Here is a 19714-nt window from a genome sequence, read left to right as displayed (position 1 = left end):
TCACTGTGCAGGTAAACACAGCCTCACACAAGTACAGTGCCTTGCGAAAGAATTCAGCCCCCTTGAACTTTGCGACCTTTTGCCACATTTCAGGCTTCAAACATAAAGATATAAAACTGTAATTTTTTTGTGAAGAATCAACAACAAGTGGGACACAATCATGAAGTCGAACAAAATTTATTGGATATTTCAAACTTTAACAAATAAAAAACTAAAAAATTGGGCGTGCAAAATTATTCAGCCCATTTACTTTCAGTGCAGCAAACTCTCTCCAGAAGTTCAGTGAGGATCTCTGAATGATCCAATGTTGACCTAAATGACTAATGATGATAAATAGAATCCACTTGTGTGTAATCAAGTCTCCGTATAAATGCACCTGCACTGTGATAGTCTCAGAGGTCCGTTTAAAGCGCAGAGAGCATCATGAAGAACAAGGAACACACCAGGCAGGTCCGAGATACTGTTGTAGAGAAGTTTAAAGCCGGATTTGGATACAAAAAGATTTCCCAAGCTTTAAACATCCCAAGGAGCACTGTGCAAGCGATAATATGGAAATGGAAGGAGTATCAGACCACTGCAAATCTACGAAGACCTGGCCGTCCCTCTAAACTTTCAGCTCATACAAGGAGAAGACTGATCAGAGATGCAGCCAAGAGGCCCATGATCACTCTGGATGAACTGCAGAGATGTACAGCTGAGGTGGGAGACTCTGTCCATAGGACAACAATCAGTCGTATACTGCACAAATCTGGCCTTTATGGAAGAGTGGCAAGAAGAAAGCCATTTCTTAAAGATATCCATAAAAAGTGTCGTTTAAAGTTTGCCACAAGCCACCTGGGAGACACACCAAAAGTGATAGGAAAATGGATGGAGCCAAATACAGGACCATTCTGGAAGAAAACCTGATGGAGTCTGCAAAAGACCTGAGATTGGGATGGAAATTTGTCTTCCAACAAGACAATGATCCAAAACATAAAGCAAAATCTACAATGGAATGGTTCACAAATAAACATATCCAGGTGTTAGAATGGCCAAGTCAAAGTCCAGACCTGAATCCAATCGAGAATCTGTGGAAAGAACTGAAAACTGCTGTTCACAAACACTCTCCATCCAACCTCACTGAGCTCCAGCTGTTTTGCAAGGAGGAATAGGCAAAAATTTCAGTCTCTCGATGTGCAAAACGGATAGAGACATACCCCAAGCGACTTACAGCTGTAATTGCAGCAAAAGGTGGTGCTACAAAGTGTTAACTTAAGGGGGCTGAATAATTTTGTACGCCCAATTTTTCAGTTTATTTGTTAAAAAAGTTTGAAATATCCAATAAATTTCGTTCCACTTCATGATTGTGTCCCACTTGTTGTTGATTCTTCACAAAAAATTACAATTTTATATCTTTATGTTTGAAGCCTGAAATGTGGCAAAAGGTTGCAAAGTTCAAGGGGGCCGAATACTTCGCAAGGCACTGTATATGCTGTATTGTGGCCCGTGTTAACAGGACCAAATACTCAGTCCGAATTAAAAACTTTTTATGCGTTTAGAAATGTCCTATGTGGTCTCATCACACTGTTTTTTATATGGTCCAGGCAGAGGATTCTCATGGTTGGAATTTCAGGTGATTCTGGACAGCTGCAGCCACTGAGCCTGTACAAAGCAATGACAGGCTGACTAGAGTTGTGGCTGTCCACCACTATTTGCATGGATCTGCAGAGCCAATGGTTACCTATGGTTAGGGACAGATCAGTCATGGATGTAATCTGTACTTAATCAAAAGAAAAACAAAAAAAAGACAAAAATTGTCTCCAAACCATGGTTGTCCTTGGTTGCCCCTGCAATGTATGTTACAGCAAAGAAAATGGCCTCTGCCCCACCTATAACTGGCCTTCATAGCAAAGAGCACATGGAAGGGCAACGCACATGAGACAAACAAAGATAAAAATGTGCAGTTCAATTTGCTAACCAGTTTGCTTACCAACCAAATTAACCTGTCTAACGGTTTGCGTCAAAACAGGGGTTTAGTTAGCACACATTTGCAAACGCATGTGTAAGCTACAGCACCACTACACAGCACCCTGTATTACCTGCATTCCTATCTGTAAATTTATGAGAGTCTCTACAGTGGAAGCACATGCACTCTAATGGATAGATAGGGGGCAGGTGAGGCTGGAGGTGGCCCAACCCATCTAAAAGGTACTTGGGGGCATAATGGACGCCCAGCCAATGGCATTACAGCAAAGGCATCCAGTATGTCTACTCACCAGTATAAATTAACAACAAAGAAAATGGCCTCTGCCCCCACCTATAACTGGCCTTCATAGCAAAGAACACATGGAAGGGCATGGAAGATAAAAATTCCCAGTTCAATTTGCTAACCAGTTTGCTTACCAACCAAATTAACCTAACAGTTTGCGTCTAAACAGGGGTGTATGTTACAGTACTCTTAACAATACTTGTTACTCACTTCAACCATGATGCATTTCTCTCGCCATGGTTTGCCGTCCGGCCATGTTTCTCCAAGACAAATCCATATAGAATACTGGGGAGATTCTTTTCTCCTCCTTTCAACAAATTCAGTTAATTCTGGTAGGAAATAATAAAAGCATTTACACAATGTGATGGAACAGTTACCAATTTATCAAAATAATCTTACAAGAGATGCTCATCCGAGGGCCAGTTAATGAGCATGTATAAACATTTAACCCCTGCGCTATCTTGAGAACGTAAAACAATATGTATAATGGAAATAATAAAGCTACAACCACCAATCAGCCCATCCTAGGCTGAAAAAATTAGATAAACAAGAAAAAAATAGGTGTTGCGCTAAATCTAATAAGTGATATTCTAATGAAAACGCAGAAGATAAAAAATATTCAAATGAATGTAAGTGAGGACATCAAATGTGAAATAAATTGTGAATCATTTAAAGTAATGAAATAGCACCAGATATTGAATGAAAAACAACCTTAAATGTGAATTGAACAAACAAGTGAAGGAGCAAAATGTAAAGTGAAAAGTAATTATAACCAAAAAATGTGAAGTCCACAAATTGTGTGCAAGCATAAAATGTCCATATATCATGTATCATGTGAGTTTTCAATTCAGAAGGTAAGTTAGATCCACTGAATCCTGGGATGTAAACAATGGGACACCCAATGATCTAGAAGAGAATACCCAACACCAGGCAGCACCAAATAAAACCAGGAAAGGTGCAGGGAGAAGAGGTCTTCTCTGGGTGTACCCTTGCCTTACTGCCGTAAGATAAATCAAATCCACTGGCAATGATGGAATAATTCCTTGATTAGAAATGGGGAAGGAATCCTCTGTATGGTCAAACTTCTTTGGCAGATGTTTAGATTGACCCACGCTCAGGCAAGGTGACATACAAACAAGGGCTCCATATGGTGTAGTAGGTAGAAACTCATTTATTGCAATAAAATATAAAATTCATGTTTCAGAGACGTAAAACAAGCATGAAATTGTGTGCAAAGTCCGTCCGACCATATGGAGCCCTTGTTTTTCTATCTCACCTTGCCTGAGCTTGGATCGATCTAAACATCTGCCAAAGAAGTTTGACCACACAGAGAATTCCTTCCCCCATTTCCAATCAAGGAATTATTCCATCATTGCCAGTGGATTTGATTTATGCTGTTACCTTACAGCAGTAAGGTAAGGGTGTAGTACACACAGAGAAGACCTTTTTCCTGCACCTTCCCTGGTTTTATTTGGTGTTGCCTGGCTGGTGTTGGGTATTCTCTTCTAGATCATTGGCTGTCCCATTGTTTACATCTCAGGATTCAGTGGATCTAACTTACCTTCTGGATTTACAACTCATACATGATATATGGACACTCTATGCTTGCACACAATTTGTGGACTTCGTATTTTTTGGTTATAATTACTTTTCACTTTACATTTTGTTCCTTCACTTGTTTGTTTACTTCACCTTTAACCTCCCTGGCGATAATCCCGAGTTTGGCTCAGGGTTAATTTTCAGTACCAAAAGCCATAACCCCGAGCCACACTCAGGATTACCTTGTGGTGAAACTTACCTTGTCCCTAGAATCTACCGATGTCCTCCAGCCGATGCCAGTGTTCTATCAGAATACCACTACCCATCAGATTCTCCAACTGGAAGTGACGTTCGGACGAGCAAACTTACTGGGCATGGGCCATGCGTTCCAACATGGACACTATGGGTCCCAATATTCCATGTGACAGAACACGAAGCAGCAGCAGCAGATATGTTCTTACACCCATTGAATTTCAGACTGATTTTAGTAGTAAACTCACCTTATATACTGAAATAGACTATTTCACCGTGATCGAGTGAAAAAGTCTATTTAACTATATAATCAGTTTCTCGCTGAGCAGTTCAGGGTGTACCAAGATGGACGCCACCACCTTCTACCTGCAGGTTACTCGCTATATTTACTTGTTTTCAATAATAATAGAAATGTATCACTGTTATTAAGTCTATAAGGTCAGTTTACTGGTAAATTAATCTAAAATATTCTGATAGAACCCCAGTAACTGTCTTCCGGATTCCCTTCCCTGCGAGCGCCGTGACGCAGGGGGACTGAAATTTAAAAAAGTATGCAAAACATGACATGATACATTGTAATCTGTTAGGATTACATTTCTGTATCAAACCGTTTCACCTCAGTTTTGTCCCTAGTGCTTTGTCCAGTGCCCTGCCTGCACTTTTACTGTTTTATTCCTTTTATTGTTAATAATTTTTTAATTTATTAGTTTATTTATTCATTTAATTTATTTGTTTATTAATACTCTTTATTCACTTTTACGGTTTTATTCCTAAGAATTACAGGCCTACAATATAAAACAACAGATTTTAATGCAAAACAATGTACCGCTTTGACATTCAAAAATACTGACATAATCAGACCACCAGGGGGGTTAAGGTTGTCTTTTGTGCATTCAATATCTGGTGCTATTTCATTGGTTTATATGAGACACAATTTATTTTGCATTTGATGTCCTCACTTACATTCATTTGGTTTTTCACCTTCTAGGTTTTCATTGAAATAGGACTTATTAGATTTAGCACAACACCTATTTTTTCTTGTTTATCTCAGTTAGTGAGCATATTGGACATGATGGACCAGTGTATGAAGACATAAAAGGTCTTCCAAAATCTTTTAGTCTGAATGCTATGGGGTATATTTATAAAGAATGCTTTTAAGTGTAGAGGAGGGGTTTGGGGGCTTTTAGACCCCCAGATCCCTCCACAAGAGTACCTTTAAATTAAATTAAATAAATATATACAAAAATATCAGCCGATACCGATATGCATTGACCAAAATATCGGTATCGGCAACGAAAAACCGATATCAGTCGATCACTAGTTAGAACTTCTGAAATAGTTTTTTTCTGCTATCTGTGCCTTCCTGTTCTGGTAAAATCCACAGTCCCTAATTCTTACATGGACATCACAGGGACAGAAAGTGAGTGAAAGTCACTCCAAGGGTGTCAAAGACTAAAAAAAAAAAATAGGAAATATTTTACCTCCTCCTACTCCATCCAGAACTAAAACAATGGTTTCCTTTTAACACTTCCTGGTGGCATGCCTCTGACTTTGACAGGTTTGGGACACATTTGATTAAAGAATAACACCATTTTCATGAAAAAATATAGCTGTTTCTTCAAAGCAACAAAAAGGTAGGAATCTGCTACAAAGTTTGATAGAATCCCTGCATTGTACATTGATCACCAAGAGGAGATTGCTTTTTCTAAACAAAAGTGGAGTTCCTTTAAAATAAAATTGGTAAAAGAATTTGAAAATAAATCAAATTTGTACAGAGGAAGTATGTAGGCTATCAATGCTGACCTCTCCGTCTGAAAATACTAGTTCCTGCTGCGAGACATCGGTGTATGCTTGCATCTTATATTAAAATGTTTTTTTTAAATAAATAGTAAAAAATATATAAAACTGTTAAAACATTTAAATTGTGATTGTAAAAATGTTAAATAATAAAAAAAATAAAAACTCCAAACTATTATAGTTTGCTGTTAAACCCACCTTCCAGTACTAGATAAGGAATTTGTGTCAATGGCATTCAATACATGCATGAGGCCTAGAATCTGGTAGTTTCCAGAAGGCGTGACCATAAATATTAACATATAGTTAATATAAAGGCGTGACCATAAATATATGTTAATATTTATGGTCACACCTTCTGGAAACTACCAGATTCTAGGCCTCATGGCTTTCTAAACTATTCTACTCCAGAAAAACCCCTGCAATCATTTTCACATCTTAGGGAATCCCTGCTTAAATAATATATTGGGGGTCAGCAGGAATAATACCCCTTACATTGGTAGTCATTGGGAATAAATACCCCTTACATTGGTGGTCATTAGGAAGAAAGTCCAAATTACATTAGTGGTTGGAACTACAACCTCACAGATAGTGGAATGATATCACCATCCTTTTAGCTATCTCTGCCAAGTGGCGCTGGAAGAGGAACCATGCAGGCATCATCAAATGGTCAGTCAGCCACAGCTTAAGGAATCCATCCAGCACATGGAGGAACCCTAGGGTAGTTAAGAATGGCTGGTTTAACTATATATATGTGTGTATATATATATATATATATATATATATATATACAGTGCCTTGCGAAAGTATTTGGCCCCCTTGAACTTTTCGACCTTTTGCCACATTTCAGGCTTCAAACATGAAGATATAAAACTGTAATTTTTTGTGAAGAATCAACAAGTGGGACACAATCATGAAGTGGAACGAAATTTATTGAATATTTCAAACTTTTTTAATAAATAAAAAACTGGGCGTGCAAAATTATTCAGCCCCCTTAAATTAATACTTTGTAGCGCCACCTTTTGCTGCGATTACAGCTGTAAGTCGCTTGGGGTATGTCTCTATCAGTTTTGCACATCGAGAGACTGAAATTTTTGCCCATTCCTCCTTGCAAAACGGCTCGAGCTCAGTGAGATTGGATGGAGAGCGTTTGTGAACAGCAGTTTTCAGTTCTTTGCACAGATTCTTGATTGGATTCAGGTCTGGACTTTGACTTGGCCATTCTAACACCTGGATATGTTTATTTGTGAACCATTCCATTGTAGATTTTGCTTTATGTTTTGGATCATTGTCTTGTTGGAAGACAAATCTCCGTCCCAGTCTCAGGTCTTTTGCAGACTCCATCAGGTTTTCTTCCAGAATGGTCCTGTATTTGGCTCCATCCATCTTCCCATCAATTTTAACCATCTTCCCTGTCCCTGCTGAAGAAAAGCAGGCCCAAACCATGATGCTGCCACCACCATGTTTGACAGTGGGGATGGTGTGTTCAGGGTGATGAGCTGTGTTGCTTTTACGCCAAATATAACGTTTTGCATTGTTGCCAAAAAGTTTGATTTTGGTTTCATCTGACCAGAGCACCTTCTTCCACATGTTTGGTGTGTCTCCCAGGTGGCTTGTGGCAAACTTTAAACTACACTTTTTATGGATATCTTTAAGAAATGGCTTTCTTCTTGCCACTCTTCCATAAAGGTCAGATTTGTGCAGTATACGACTGATTGTTGTCCTATGGACAGAGTCTCCCACCTCAGCTGTAGATCTCTGCAGTTCATCCAGAGTGATCATGGGCCTCTTGGCTGCATCTCTGATCAGTCTTCTCCTTGTATGAGCTGAAAGTTTAGAGGGACGGCCAGGTCTTCAAAGATTTGCAGTGGTCTGATACTCCTTCCATTATAATATTATCGCTTGCACAGTGCTCCTTGGGATGTTTAAAGCTTGGGGAAATCTTTTTGTATCCAAATCCGGCTTTAAACTTCTCCACAACAGTATCTCGGACCTGCCTGGTGTGTTCCTTGTTCTTCATGATGCTCTCTGTGCTTTAAACGGACCTCTGAGACTATCACAGTGCAGGTGCATTTATACGTAGACTTGATTACACACAGGTGGATTCTATTTATCATCAATAGGTCATTTTAGGTCAACATTGGATCATTCAAAGATCCTCACTGAACTTCTGGAGAGAGTTTGCTGCACTGAAAGTAAAGGGGCTGAATAATTTTGCCCGCCCAATTTTTCAGTTTTTTATTTGTTAACAAAGTTTGAAATATCCAATAAATTTCGTTCCACATCATGATTGTGTCTAACTTGTTGTTGATTCTTCACAAAAAATTACAGTTTTATATCTTTATGTTTGAAGCCTGAAATGTGGCAAAAGGTCAAAAAGTTCAAGGGGGCCGAATACTTTCGCAAGGCACTGTATATATAAAATTATAATTTATTCGTTTTAACTTCTCAGGATAGAGGTTGGAGGAGTTTACTGTAACATTTGGGGTGTACCCTAAGCCTAACACCAGGCAAATAGCTTAAAAACAGATGAAATACATATCAGGGAGGTCTTTAGCTGCCAGTCATGAGATTTACGCAGCTCTGTTGCACATGACAGCCTTGTCTGGCAGGACGGAGGACCTGATTTTTCTTTACTTCAGCTCCCTAACATGTTCAAGTCTCCTCAGGCTTTGAGCACACTGATGATTTCATTTCTTTATCACTCTGAACTCTACTCCTATTGGCACTGTAATGCATGTAGCCAACATTATACATACCAGTAACAAACTGCTGAAGAGTGTACAAGACACTGTAGTCATTTTTGCCTATTGGACTGGGCATAGCTGTGGTAGGTGTATCTGTTATGGTCCAGAAACTACGACAGTTGCCCAATCTAATTGCACAGATTGCCCCATCACGGACTTCCACACAGGTTCCTTGATCCAGGTTGGTCAGAATGAGGTTCACTGCTTGAATCAGTGTCTTATTAGTCACTTTTTCCTGACCCAGGGGTAGAATCACATCCTCCAAATAGCTTTCCGTAGGCGGATGTTGTCTGGAAGTCAGGCAGAATCCAAATCGGTTGTTTACCGTTGTGCTTTTTACTTTGGTTCCTCGGTAATAAATGTTGACTTCAAAATCAGTTTCTGTAGCCAACGGAGAGAGAAAAGATGTTATGTCCAAACTAAGACCTGACAATTAGCAAATACATTATCACGTGGTGATTGTATCATAGTAATTTCCATCAGCCAACTAGAACTTTTGATTGTGGAGAAGAAAGCTTAGCACAGGGGTGTACTGGCACTGAACTTTCGGTGCCCTCTAAAACCTCCAAAACTCTCATTGCATAATATTTTCTTTGGGATTGTATTGTCACTGGTGGTATTGCTGTCATAGCATTCAATATGGTTGTCCAAAGCTTAAGTCTGCCATAGATGGTTCAAATCCTAGCTGGTTCCAAAGTTGATCCATTGATTGACTTTGATACAACCAGCATGTTAGATTTTCGGCATGCCATTATTGCCAGCCACTATAGCAGCTAGCAATAACCATGAGATGCAGGAAAGAAAATTGGTCCCTTCCCCCATTAACACTAACTGAATCCCTCCCACGGAGTTACTGTGTTTTCCCGACAGGGGGGAGCAGCCCCTGCTGGGAGAAAACTATAGCTCCACGAGAGGGATTTCCCTATCAACACTGACTGACTGTCGTAAATTGTGTTTGGGTACGGCGTGGCACGACCGCGCAATTGTCAGTTGAAGTCACACAGTGCCGAATCGCAAAAAGTGGCCTGGACGTAAGACAGCAAAATCCTCCAGTGGTAAAGTGGTTAATCAGGGTCAAAATGATTCGGTAAGCCTCCTATCTTCCAGCACAAGATAGAGTGACCTTCCCTGGAGGGCTTTCCAGGATATCCTCACACCTTTCTCTCGGGTGATATTTTCACTTATACAGGCGGTCCCCGGGTTAAAAACATCCGACTTACAAACGAAGGGAGATAACAGAAAGTGAGGAGAAATCTCCCCCTAGGAAGGGAAATTCACCCCTGTAAGGGTTCTCATGGGAAAAATGTGTCTCCACTGAAGCTTTATAATTAATCCTTGTTTCCACAACAACCCAACATTTTCTAAGGCTTCTTTCACACGGTCCGCCTCCGCAGGCGGATCCGTGTTGCTCAGCGGGGATCGATCTGCGATCCCCGCTGAGCCGGGCGGATGACAGCTCCGTCTCCGCTTGCAGTGCGGAGAGGGAGGTGTCTCAGCACCCGCTGCCCTCTATGGGGGATCGGAGGAGAGCGGACCGCTTGTCCGCTCTCATCAGATCCGCTCCGCTCCGATTACTGAACGGATGGAAAAATAGGGTTTCCATCCGTCCAGATTTCAGCACAGGATCGGATGCGGATGGCAGCGGGTGTCGGCGGAGGTGACCTCCGCTGACACCCGCTGCCCCATAGAGCTGCATGGAGGATCCGATCAGATCCGCCTAAAAAACTGACAGGCGGATCTGATCGGACCGCCCGTGTGAAAGAGCCCAAAATCAAATTATCACAGGGACAGAAAGTAAGGTGAAATCTTCTGAACAGGGGTACAGACCGCAAAAAAAAAAAAATGGTACAAGGGTTTCAACCCTTCTCTATGCTATCCCAAAAACTTAAAAAATATTTCTGTGGCTGGGGCTACACTTAAAAAATGTACCTGTTCCGACTTACAAACAAAGAACAAACCCACAGACCCTATCTTGTTTGTAACCCAGGGACTGCCTGAATAAGGACTGCTGTGCGTTGGCTGGTTGACAATATAGTTTCCATTGGCTCTGAAGGACTACTTCTGGGCTTAATCTTTTTAGGACTTTCTATTGGGACTTTTTCTATTGGGACTTTTTGCTACTCACATTATACGTGGAATGTTCATGCATATTTGCATATATGTTTTTTAATATGATTTTACATACACTTTGCACTTTATTGGGATTAATGTTTTTCATATTATACATATAAGGTCGATGAACTCATGTTTCATATTGGATGAATTCTTTTACCACCATTATATTAACCACTAGACAACCGCCCGCCGCAGATGTACTGCGGCAGGCAGCCGCTCCCAGGAAAATAGCCGTACATGTACGGCGCACGCTCTGGGGAGTCTAAGTGGCGAGCGCGCGGCGCGCTCCCGCCCCCGCTCTGCGGGGAAGCCAGTGCATGTGTCAGGCGGCTTCGAATTCCGGCCTGAAACCGGCGATCTCCCCCCACTGACAGAAATGGACGGTCGGCTGATGTAAACACAGCCGTCCCTCCTTCTCCCTGAGATGATCACAGAGACCATGTGATCCTGTTATATAGGATCGCATTTCTCTGTAATCATCTCACAAGCCCCAACCCTCTTACAGTTAGAATCACTACCCTAGGCTTACATTTAACCCCTTGATCACCAACAGGGTTAACCCCTTCTCTGCCAGTGTCATTATTATAGTAGCAGTGCATATTTTTAGCACTGATTACTGTAATAATGTCACTGGTACCCCCACGGGTACTTTCCCGTAGTAGACGCAATAACTTTTGCGCAAACCAATCAAAATACGTTTATAGCAGAAAACAAATTGGCCTAAAATGTTAAGCGCCCATTCAGACTGGCGCGACAGGACTTGCTGGGGTGACCTGTGAAGTCGCGGTGCACAGCGTGCCCCGCGACCTCGGCGCGACTTGCAGGGACTTCATATAATTGAAGTCAATGCAAGTCGCCTCCAGGTCGCCCCAAAGTAGTACAGGACCCTTTTTCTAAGTCGGAGCGACTTGTGTCGCTCCTATTAGAACGGGTCCTGTACTACTCAATGGCGAGCGCCCGACCGCGACTTGTCAGGCCACCAAGTCGCCTGACGAGTCGCGCTAGTGTGAATGGACCTTAAACATTTTTATTTATTTATTATTTATTTATTTTTTTGACAATGTCATATAAACTAATATGAAATTGTCGTTCTTTTTTAGTTTATAGCGCAAAAAATAAAAATCGCACAGGTGATCAAATGCCACCAAAAGAAAGCTCTATTTGTGGGAAAAAAGCACGTAAATTTCGTTTGGGTACAGCTGTTGCAGACCACTGTTCTCTCAGGAATCAAAACAGAATCCTAATTAGGAGCACAGGTGTTGATTCCACAAGCCCATCCCCCTCACAGTTAGAAAACACCCCCTAGGCATACATTTAACCCTTTGATCGCCCCTAGGTTAACCCCCTTCTCTGCCAGTGTCATTATTACAGTAACAGTGCATATTTATAGCACTGATTACTGCAGTAATGTCACCGGTTCCCCCAAAAATGTCAGATCTGTCCACCACAATGTCTCAGTCCCGCTAAAAATTGCTGATCGCCGCCATTATTAGTAAAAATAAAGAAAAAAATAAAGAAAAATTACATAAATCTTTCCTGTAGTTAGTAAACGCGATAACTTTTGCGCAAACCAATCAAAATACGCTTATTGTGATTTTTTTTACCAAAAATATGTAGCAGAATGCAAATTGGCCTAAAATGATGAAAAATTTTGATTTTTCATTTTTTTTTTTTTTTTTATTATTGGGAATGTTATATAGCAGAAAGTGAAAAATATTGTTTCTTTTTCAGAATTGCCGCTCTATTTTTGTTTATAGCGCAAAAAATAAAAACCGCACAGGTGATCAAATACCACCAAAAGAAAGCTCTATTTGTGGGGGGAAAAAGGAAATGAATTTTGCTTGGGTACAGCATTGCACAACCGCGCAATTTTTCTTTAAAATAACGCAGTGTCGAATCGCAAAAAATGGCCTGGTCATTGGGGGGTAAAATCTTCCGGTCCAGAAGTGGTTAAGTTCAGAGCATAGATTCAATACAATGTAGATTTAGATCTCTACAAAAATGGCTAATCCTCTTTTTAACCACTTGCCGACCTTCGCCCGACTATATACGGCGGCGGTCAGCCCCTCCCAGGCAAAGTGACGTACCGGTACGTCACTAGCCTGGGGGCGAGCGCGCGCCGCCGGAGGCGCGCTCCTGCCCCCGCTCGTACCCAACGAAGCCGGCGTGTGTGACCGGCGGACCCGATGTCCGCCAGGCACTCACGATCGTCGGGCAGAGAGGGAGAAAGGCAGGCGGCTAATGTAAACAAAGCCGCCTGTCATTCTCCCCTGTGTAAAACCACAGATTACTCAGTCCTGCTATGTAGCCCCACTAGCCACATCCAATGACAGTTAGAAACACGCCCCTAGGGACACACTTAACCCCTCCCTCTCCAATAAAGTTAACCCCTTCCCTCCCAGTGTCATTTTTACAGTAACAGTGCATATGTATAGCACTGATTACTGTAGTAATGTCACTGGTACCCCAAAAGTGTCAAAAATGTCAGTCAAGGGTCCGATCTGTCCACCGCAATGTCGCAGTACCGCAAAAAAAAGTTTGCCGCCATTACGCGTTTAAAAAAACAAAAATGACAAAAATCTTTCCTTTAGTTAGTAAACGCAATAACTTTTGCGCAAACCAATCAAAATACGCTTATTGTAATTTGTTTTACCAAACATAGGTAGCAGAAAACAAATTGGCCAAAAATTTTAAAAAATTTAGATTTTTACATTTTTTTGGGGGGGAATTTCATATAAAAAAATGTGAAAAATATTGTTATTTTTGCAAAATTGTCGCTCTTTTTTTGTTTATAGCGCATGATCAAAAAATCGCACAGGTGATCAAATATCACCAAAAGAAAGCTCTGTTTGTGGGAAAAAAGGACGTCAAATTCGTTTGGGTACGGCGTTGCACGACCGCACAATTATCTGTTAAATTCACGCAGTGCCGAATCGCAAAATACCCCCTGGTCAGGAAGGGGGTAAAATCTTCCGGGGCTTAAGTGGTTAAAAAGAATCCAATTGAACACCGATATGCTGTAACATTTCTATCCACTTTTAGCTACTTTACTGGGATGGCAACATTTCAGAAACATTATATATTATGTTCTACAATATATCACCAGCCAGGATCTTGGGAGTAAAAAAATCAAAGTAACATTTTATTTATTAACTTTTGCCGACCGCCCACCATAGTATTACTGCGGCAGGGCGGCTTGGCTGCGCAAAATCACATAGTACTACGTACTTTAGACACAGCGTGAGGAGCCGCCTTCCTCCCGCGTTGGTCAGATAAACTGACAGAAGACCCGCCTGCTTATGTAAACAAAGCGGGCGAGTCTTCTGTGAGACAGGCAGGGAGAGATCAGGAGTTTCAGCTGAGCTACAACCCCCGATCTCTCTGTGCTTGTCACAGAGCCCTTCCCCCCACAGTGAGCAAGCATATTTAGGTACACATTAACCCCTTTGATCACCCCCAGTGTTAACCCCTTCCCTGCCAGTGTCATTTATATAGTAACAGTGCATATTATTTAGCACTGATTACTGTAGTAATGTCACTGGTCCCCATAAAGTGTCAAAGATGTCAGTTAGGGGTCCGATCTGTCCGCTGCAATGTCGCAGTCCCGCTAAAAACGCTGATTGCCGCCATTACTAATAAAAACAAAAAATATATACAAATTCCAAAAATCTATCCCGTAGTTTGTAAACGCTATAACTTTTGCACAAACTAATTAATATACCCTTTTTTGTGATATTTTACCAAAAATATGTAGCAGAATACAAACTGGCCTAAATTGATAAAAAAAATTAGATTTTTAAATTTTTTTTATTGAGAATGTTATATAGCAGAAAGTAAAAAATATGGCGTTTTTTTTTTTTAAATTGTTTATAGCGCAAAATTTAAAAACCGCAGATGTGATCAAATACCAAGGACATCAATTGTATTTGGGTACAGTGTCACACGACCGTGCGATTTTTTGTTAACGTAACGCAGTGCCGAATCGCAAAAAATGGCCTGTCATTAAGGGGGTAAAACCTTCCAGAGCTGAAGTGGTTAAACAATAAAAACATGGTTGAAACCACATATCCAGCATTCTGAATATCCCCTTTGTGCCCATTGTACATGCAATATGTCAGCTGCAGTCCAATGAGTGGACAGCTTGAGGCTTAAAATATAGTCTAGCATAAAATTCAGGCATTTTTGTGTGCCCGGGGAGCTGCAGGTGGCCCATACAACCAGCCAAAGGAGTGAATGGGTATACGCAGCCGTACTCAGGTATAGTTTCATACATTGGCATAAATACCTGCATGCACATATGATGCATTTCCCAAATGTAAGAAATCTGCATTTAGGCTGCATTCACATGTCAGCGTTTGGATCGCGGGCAGAACCGCCACGGTTCCGCCCGCGATCCAGAGATTATTGCAAATCGCGGTACGCCTAGCGTTGCCCGTTGATTTGCAATAGCCCCCCAAACGCCGAGCGATGTTGCCGCGATTTCCGCCTGCCGAATCGCGGCAACATCGCGCAAACAAAATCGCGGGACGCAATACGCTCCAAAGAAGCTCTTGTACTTCTTTAGAGTGTATTGCGTCCCGCGATTTTGTTTGCGCGATGTTGCCGCGATTCGGCAGGCGGAAATCGCGGCAACATCGCTCGGCGTTTGGGGGGCTATTGCAAATCAACGGGCAACGCTAGGCGTCCCGCGATTTGCAATAAATCTCCGGATCGCGGGCGGAACCGCGGCGGTTCTGCCCGCGATCCATACGCTCACATGTGAACGGAGCCTTAGGGAATATTTTATATGCACATAAACATCATAAAAAGCATCAGCATATATTCCAGCATGGCAATGTACAGCCATTCACTTCTATGGCCGGTTTTAGCATATTTTAAGCCTCAAATGAAGTCACTATCGTACACTCAAAAAAAATGATATATTGGATTTAATTAACTTTTTATGTCAACAAGTTGGACATAACTGGGTTATGTTGAATTTAAAGTTCCACCCATTTTAATAAGTTTAGATGTATGTAATCCCCTTTAAAAATTCTTTTACCAATGGAAACAATTTTTTTTTTTTTTTTGCAAGGAAATACCTTTTTTTCTTCTTTATTCATCCGCACTTCCGGGTCCGGCCAGCAGCCCTTGCGAATCGCCGAGTGACAAAATCTCGCATTATTACACCGGTGTATTCGGATGTATTGCATTGAGTCCGTGCTCCATCCCGCCTCCACCCCGCCTCCTCTCAGTGAGCGTAGACTGAAAGCATTACATCCAGTAGAGCTCACTGAGAGGAGGCGGGGCGGAGCACGGACTCAATGCAATACATCCGAGTAAACGAAATTGACGTCCTTTTTTTCCCACAAACAGAGCTTTCTTTTGGTGGTATTTGATCACCTGTGCGATTTTTTGATCATGCGCTATAAACAAAAAAAGAGCGTAAATTTTGCAAAAATAACAATATTTTTCAAATTTTTTTATATGAAATTCCCCCCAAAAAAATGTAAAAATCAAAATTTTTTAACATTTTCGGCCAACTTGTTTTATGCTACAATTGCAAAAAGCGTATTTTGATTGGTTTGTGCAAAAGTTATTGCATTTACTAACAAAGGAAAAGATTTTTGTTATTTCTGCGATTTTTTTTTGCGGGACTGCGACATTGCGGCGGACAGATCTGACCCTTGACTGACATTTTTGACACTTTTGGGGTTACCAGTGACATTACTGCAGTAATCAGTGCTATACATATGCACTGTTACTGTAAAAATGACACTGACAGTGAAGGGGTTAACTGTATTGGAGAGGGAGGGGTTAAGTGTGTCCTAGGGGCGTGATTCTAACTGTGATTGGCTGTGGCTACTGGTGTAAGAACAGAGATCAACGGTCCTACATAGCAGAACCGTATGATCTCCATTCTTACACAGGGAAGAATGACAGGCGGCTTTGTTTACATTAGCCGCCTTCCTTTCTTTCGGGAGCCACGGACGATCCCGAGTGTCCGGCGGACATCGGGTCTGCCGGGCACACGTGCGGGGGGGTCCGTGACAGCGCGGGAGCGCGTCTCTGGCGGCGCGCACACGCTCCCTAGAAGCCTCAGAGGCTAGTGACGTAGTACTACGTCGCTTTGCCTGTGAGGGGCTGACCGCCGCAGTAAGTAGTCGTGCAGCGGTCGGCAAGTGGTTAAAGGGGATTACGTACATCTAAACTTATTAAAATGGGTGGAACTCCACTTTAACATGGTCTATTTCAGTAAACTTAAGTACCCAGTTACTCAACGTAACCCAGTTATGTGCAACTAGTTGACATAAAAAAGTTAATTAAATCCAACATATTGTTTTTTTGAGTGTAGTGCATCTGTAGCATATATATTTGAACAAAGAGGGACAACCTGATTAATGGGTTATTGCATATGTGGCTCCAAATTGTTAAAGAATATGTAAACCCAACATTTCAAATTTGTGCTTGCTATTCCATGAATTTGTATGTCCTGTTCTCTTTGAATTGCTTCTTTTGTGTGAAATCCCTGGTGTTCCTGACAGTCACTTTCCTATTAAATCTGACCACACTAGGCATGAGAGCACAGCATGGTCAGCTATCCTCAAATGATGAGACTTTTGCTGCTTGGAAGACTAGTGTACTTCTGTTTCTCCTCCCTGAGCTCCTTATGCAGCTGAGAACAGAGGGTATGTGATCACTTATATAAAGAAAAAAATATATTTATAACTTTTTTTTATATGTATACATAAATGTTTTGCCTTTCATTTCTATTTTAAACTTTAGTATTGGTTTTACAAGGTGAGGGTTTACTAATTAATATACTTTAAAATCTTTTTTTAAATATACTTTAAAAGGGTTTTTAACCACTTGCCGACTGCCTAACGCCGATCTACGTCGGCAGTCAGCCCCTCACAGGCAAAGTGACGTAGGGCTACGTCACTAGCTTGTGAGGGTCTAGGGAGCGAGCGCGCGCCCCCGGAGGCGCGCTCCCGCTCCCGCGTGGTCACGGACCCCCCCGCGCGTGTGACCGGCGGACCCGATGTCCGCCGGTCACTCGGCGATCGGCGGGGGAGAGGGAGAATGTCAGGCAGCTTGTGTAAACAAGCCACCTGTCATTCTCCTTGCTGTTAGGATACTGATCACTCGGATCTAGTATGTAGATACGTTGATCAGTGTCCATACAGCTCAAGCCCCAGCCAATCACAGTAGAAAGCACGCCCCTAGGGATACACACAGCCCCTCCCTCCCAAATAAAGTTAACCCCTTCACTACCAGTGTATTTTTACAGTAACAGTGCATATATATAGCACTGATTACTGTAGAAATGTCACTGGTAACCCCAAAAGTGTCAAAAATGTCAGTCAAGGGTCCGATCTGTCCGCCCCAATGTTGCAGTACCGCAAAAAAAAATCGCAGATCGCCACCATTACACGTTAAAAAAAAAAAACAACAAAAATGACAAAAATCTTTCCCTTTGTTAGTAAACGCGATAACTTTTGCGCAAACCAATCAAAATACGCTTTTTGCGATTTTTTTTACCAAACATAGGTAGCATAAAACAATTGGCCGAAAAAGTAAAAAAATTTTGATTTTTTAATTTTTTTTTGGGGAATTTCATATAAAAAAATGTGAAAAATATTGCTATTTTTGCAAAATTGACGCTCTTTTTTTGTTTATAGCGCGTGATCAAAAAATCGCACAGGTGATCAAATACCACCAAAAGAAAGCTCTGTTTGTGGGAAAAAAAGGACGCCAAATTCGTTTAGGTACAGCGTCGCACGACCGCGCAATTGTCCGTTAAAGTCACGCAGTGCCGAATCGCAAAATACCCCCTGGTCGGAATGGGGGTAAAATCTTCCGGGGCTTAAGTGGTTAATATACTTTAAAATCTTCAAGTAATTTTAAAAGGCATTTTTACGATTGTAAAATCTGAAGTCTTCATTAAAATATTCCATTGTCGTCCTGCCATGATTGTCCTTGTTTAGGCACATCCTGGTATAGGGTGACAACACTTTGTCCCTGTCCCTAAATTCTCACCAAAGGAGTTGTGGGTAAAGTGTCCCAGTATTTGTTGTAGAAACGTCTCCTGTTCTTGATCCAGATGAATATGTCCTGGTAAATATGAAGACACTAAGATTACAAATGTGATATTTGTGAACTGAAACTGTAACTTCACAAATAAGAGGAATGTCATGTGCAAGCAGGGCCAGCCCTACCATGGGTCCCACTGGGTCCATTGGCCCCAGGCAGCACTTGGGCAGAAAATTGGCTCCCAAGATTTTTTTTACCAGCAGTTTTGTGTGTCATCAGTTTGCGGCGCATTACGGGTGGCATTTCCCCATCTCATCCTGCCGCTCGTAGTGCAAACTGATTATGAGTACGAATCTAGGCCGGTCCCTGCTGAACCAGCCGGGATACAATCCATCCATAGCCGGCGTTACACTGACACTTTTCTTTTGAAAGTGTGTAAATCAGATAAAACATAAATTTGGTACTGTAATGTCAAAACTCTTCGGTCTCACAGTTACCTGTCTATTACCTACCAGCTTGTACTTCACCGATTACACCAGGTAAAACATCGCTGCCAACAGCGTAGGCACCCTCATAGTAGGCAGCGGCACCGTCCGTAGGTACTTGTGATGGTGAAATATGGTAATCAGTTTCTTGAACAGGTGTAATGGCATCCGGGATTGCGTAAATATTTTGGAAATCCTCCAGATCACAATATAATGCTGAAAAAGTATAAAAACAACAAAAATCACTGGATAGTTAGGTCAGTTCAGCCATGACTGAGGTCTTCTTGAATATACTGTAGATAGATGCCCATGGACAAAAAAATAAGTTCTGATTTTTGGGAATGCGTAGCACCGCAATGCACACGGTTGTTGCATTATTTATATAGGATATTCTGTATATGTATGTGTATAAATATGGATTATGGCCTAACACAGCTGGTAGGCAAGTTGCACTTTACATATCAAAAGACAGAGGAGTTACTCGCGGGGGGTCGTAAAATGTAGATTGGCCTTACAAAAGG

General features: G+C 41.6%; 1 protein-coding gene across 1 annotated transcript in view; it reads right to left on the bottom strand.

The window, feature by feature from the left end:
* Nucleotides 1–19714, bottom strand: part of LOC309567777 (interferon regulatory factor 3-like) — a 63860-nt gene that overhangs the window by 5084 nt on the left and 39062 nt on the right. Inside the window, exons 6-9 of the mRNA XM_082273226.1 lie at nt 19221–19409; nt 18715–18789; nt 8593–8961; nt 2459–2577 (exon numbers count right to left, since the gene is read on the bottom strand). Coding sequence (XP_082129352.1) covers nt 2459–2577; nt 8593–8961; nt 18715–18789; nt 19221–19409 — 752 coding nt within the window. The remainder of the gene's footprint in view (nt 1–2458; nt 2578–8592; nt 8962–18714; nt 18790–19220; nt 19410–19714) is intronic.

Source organism: Pelophylax lessonae (genome assembly GCF_965119305.1).
Source record: "Pelophylax lessonae genome assembly, chromosome: 12".
Classification (NCBI taxonomy): Eukaryota; Metazoa; Chordata; class Amphibia; order Anura; family Ranidae; genus Pelophylax; species Pelophylax lessonae.
This window is presented reverse-complemented; position numbering and strand designations above follow the sequence as displayed.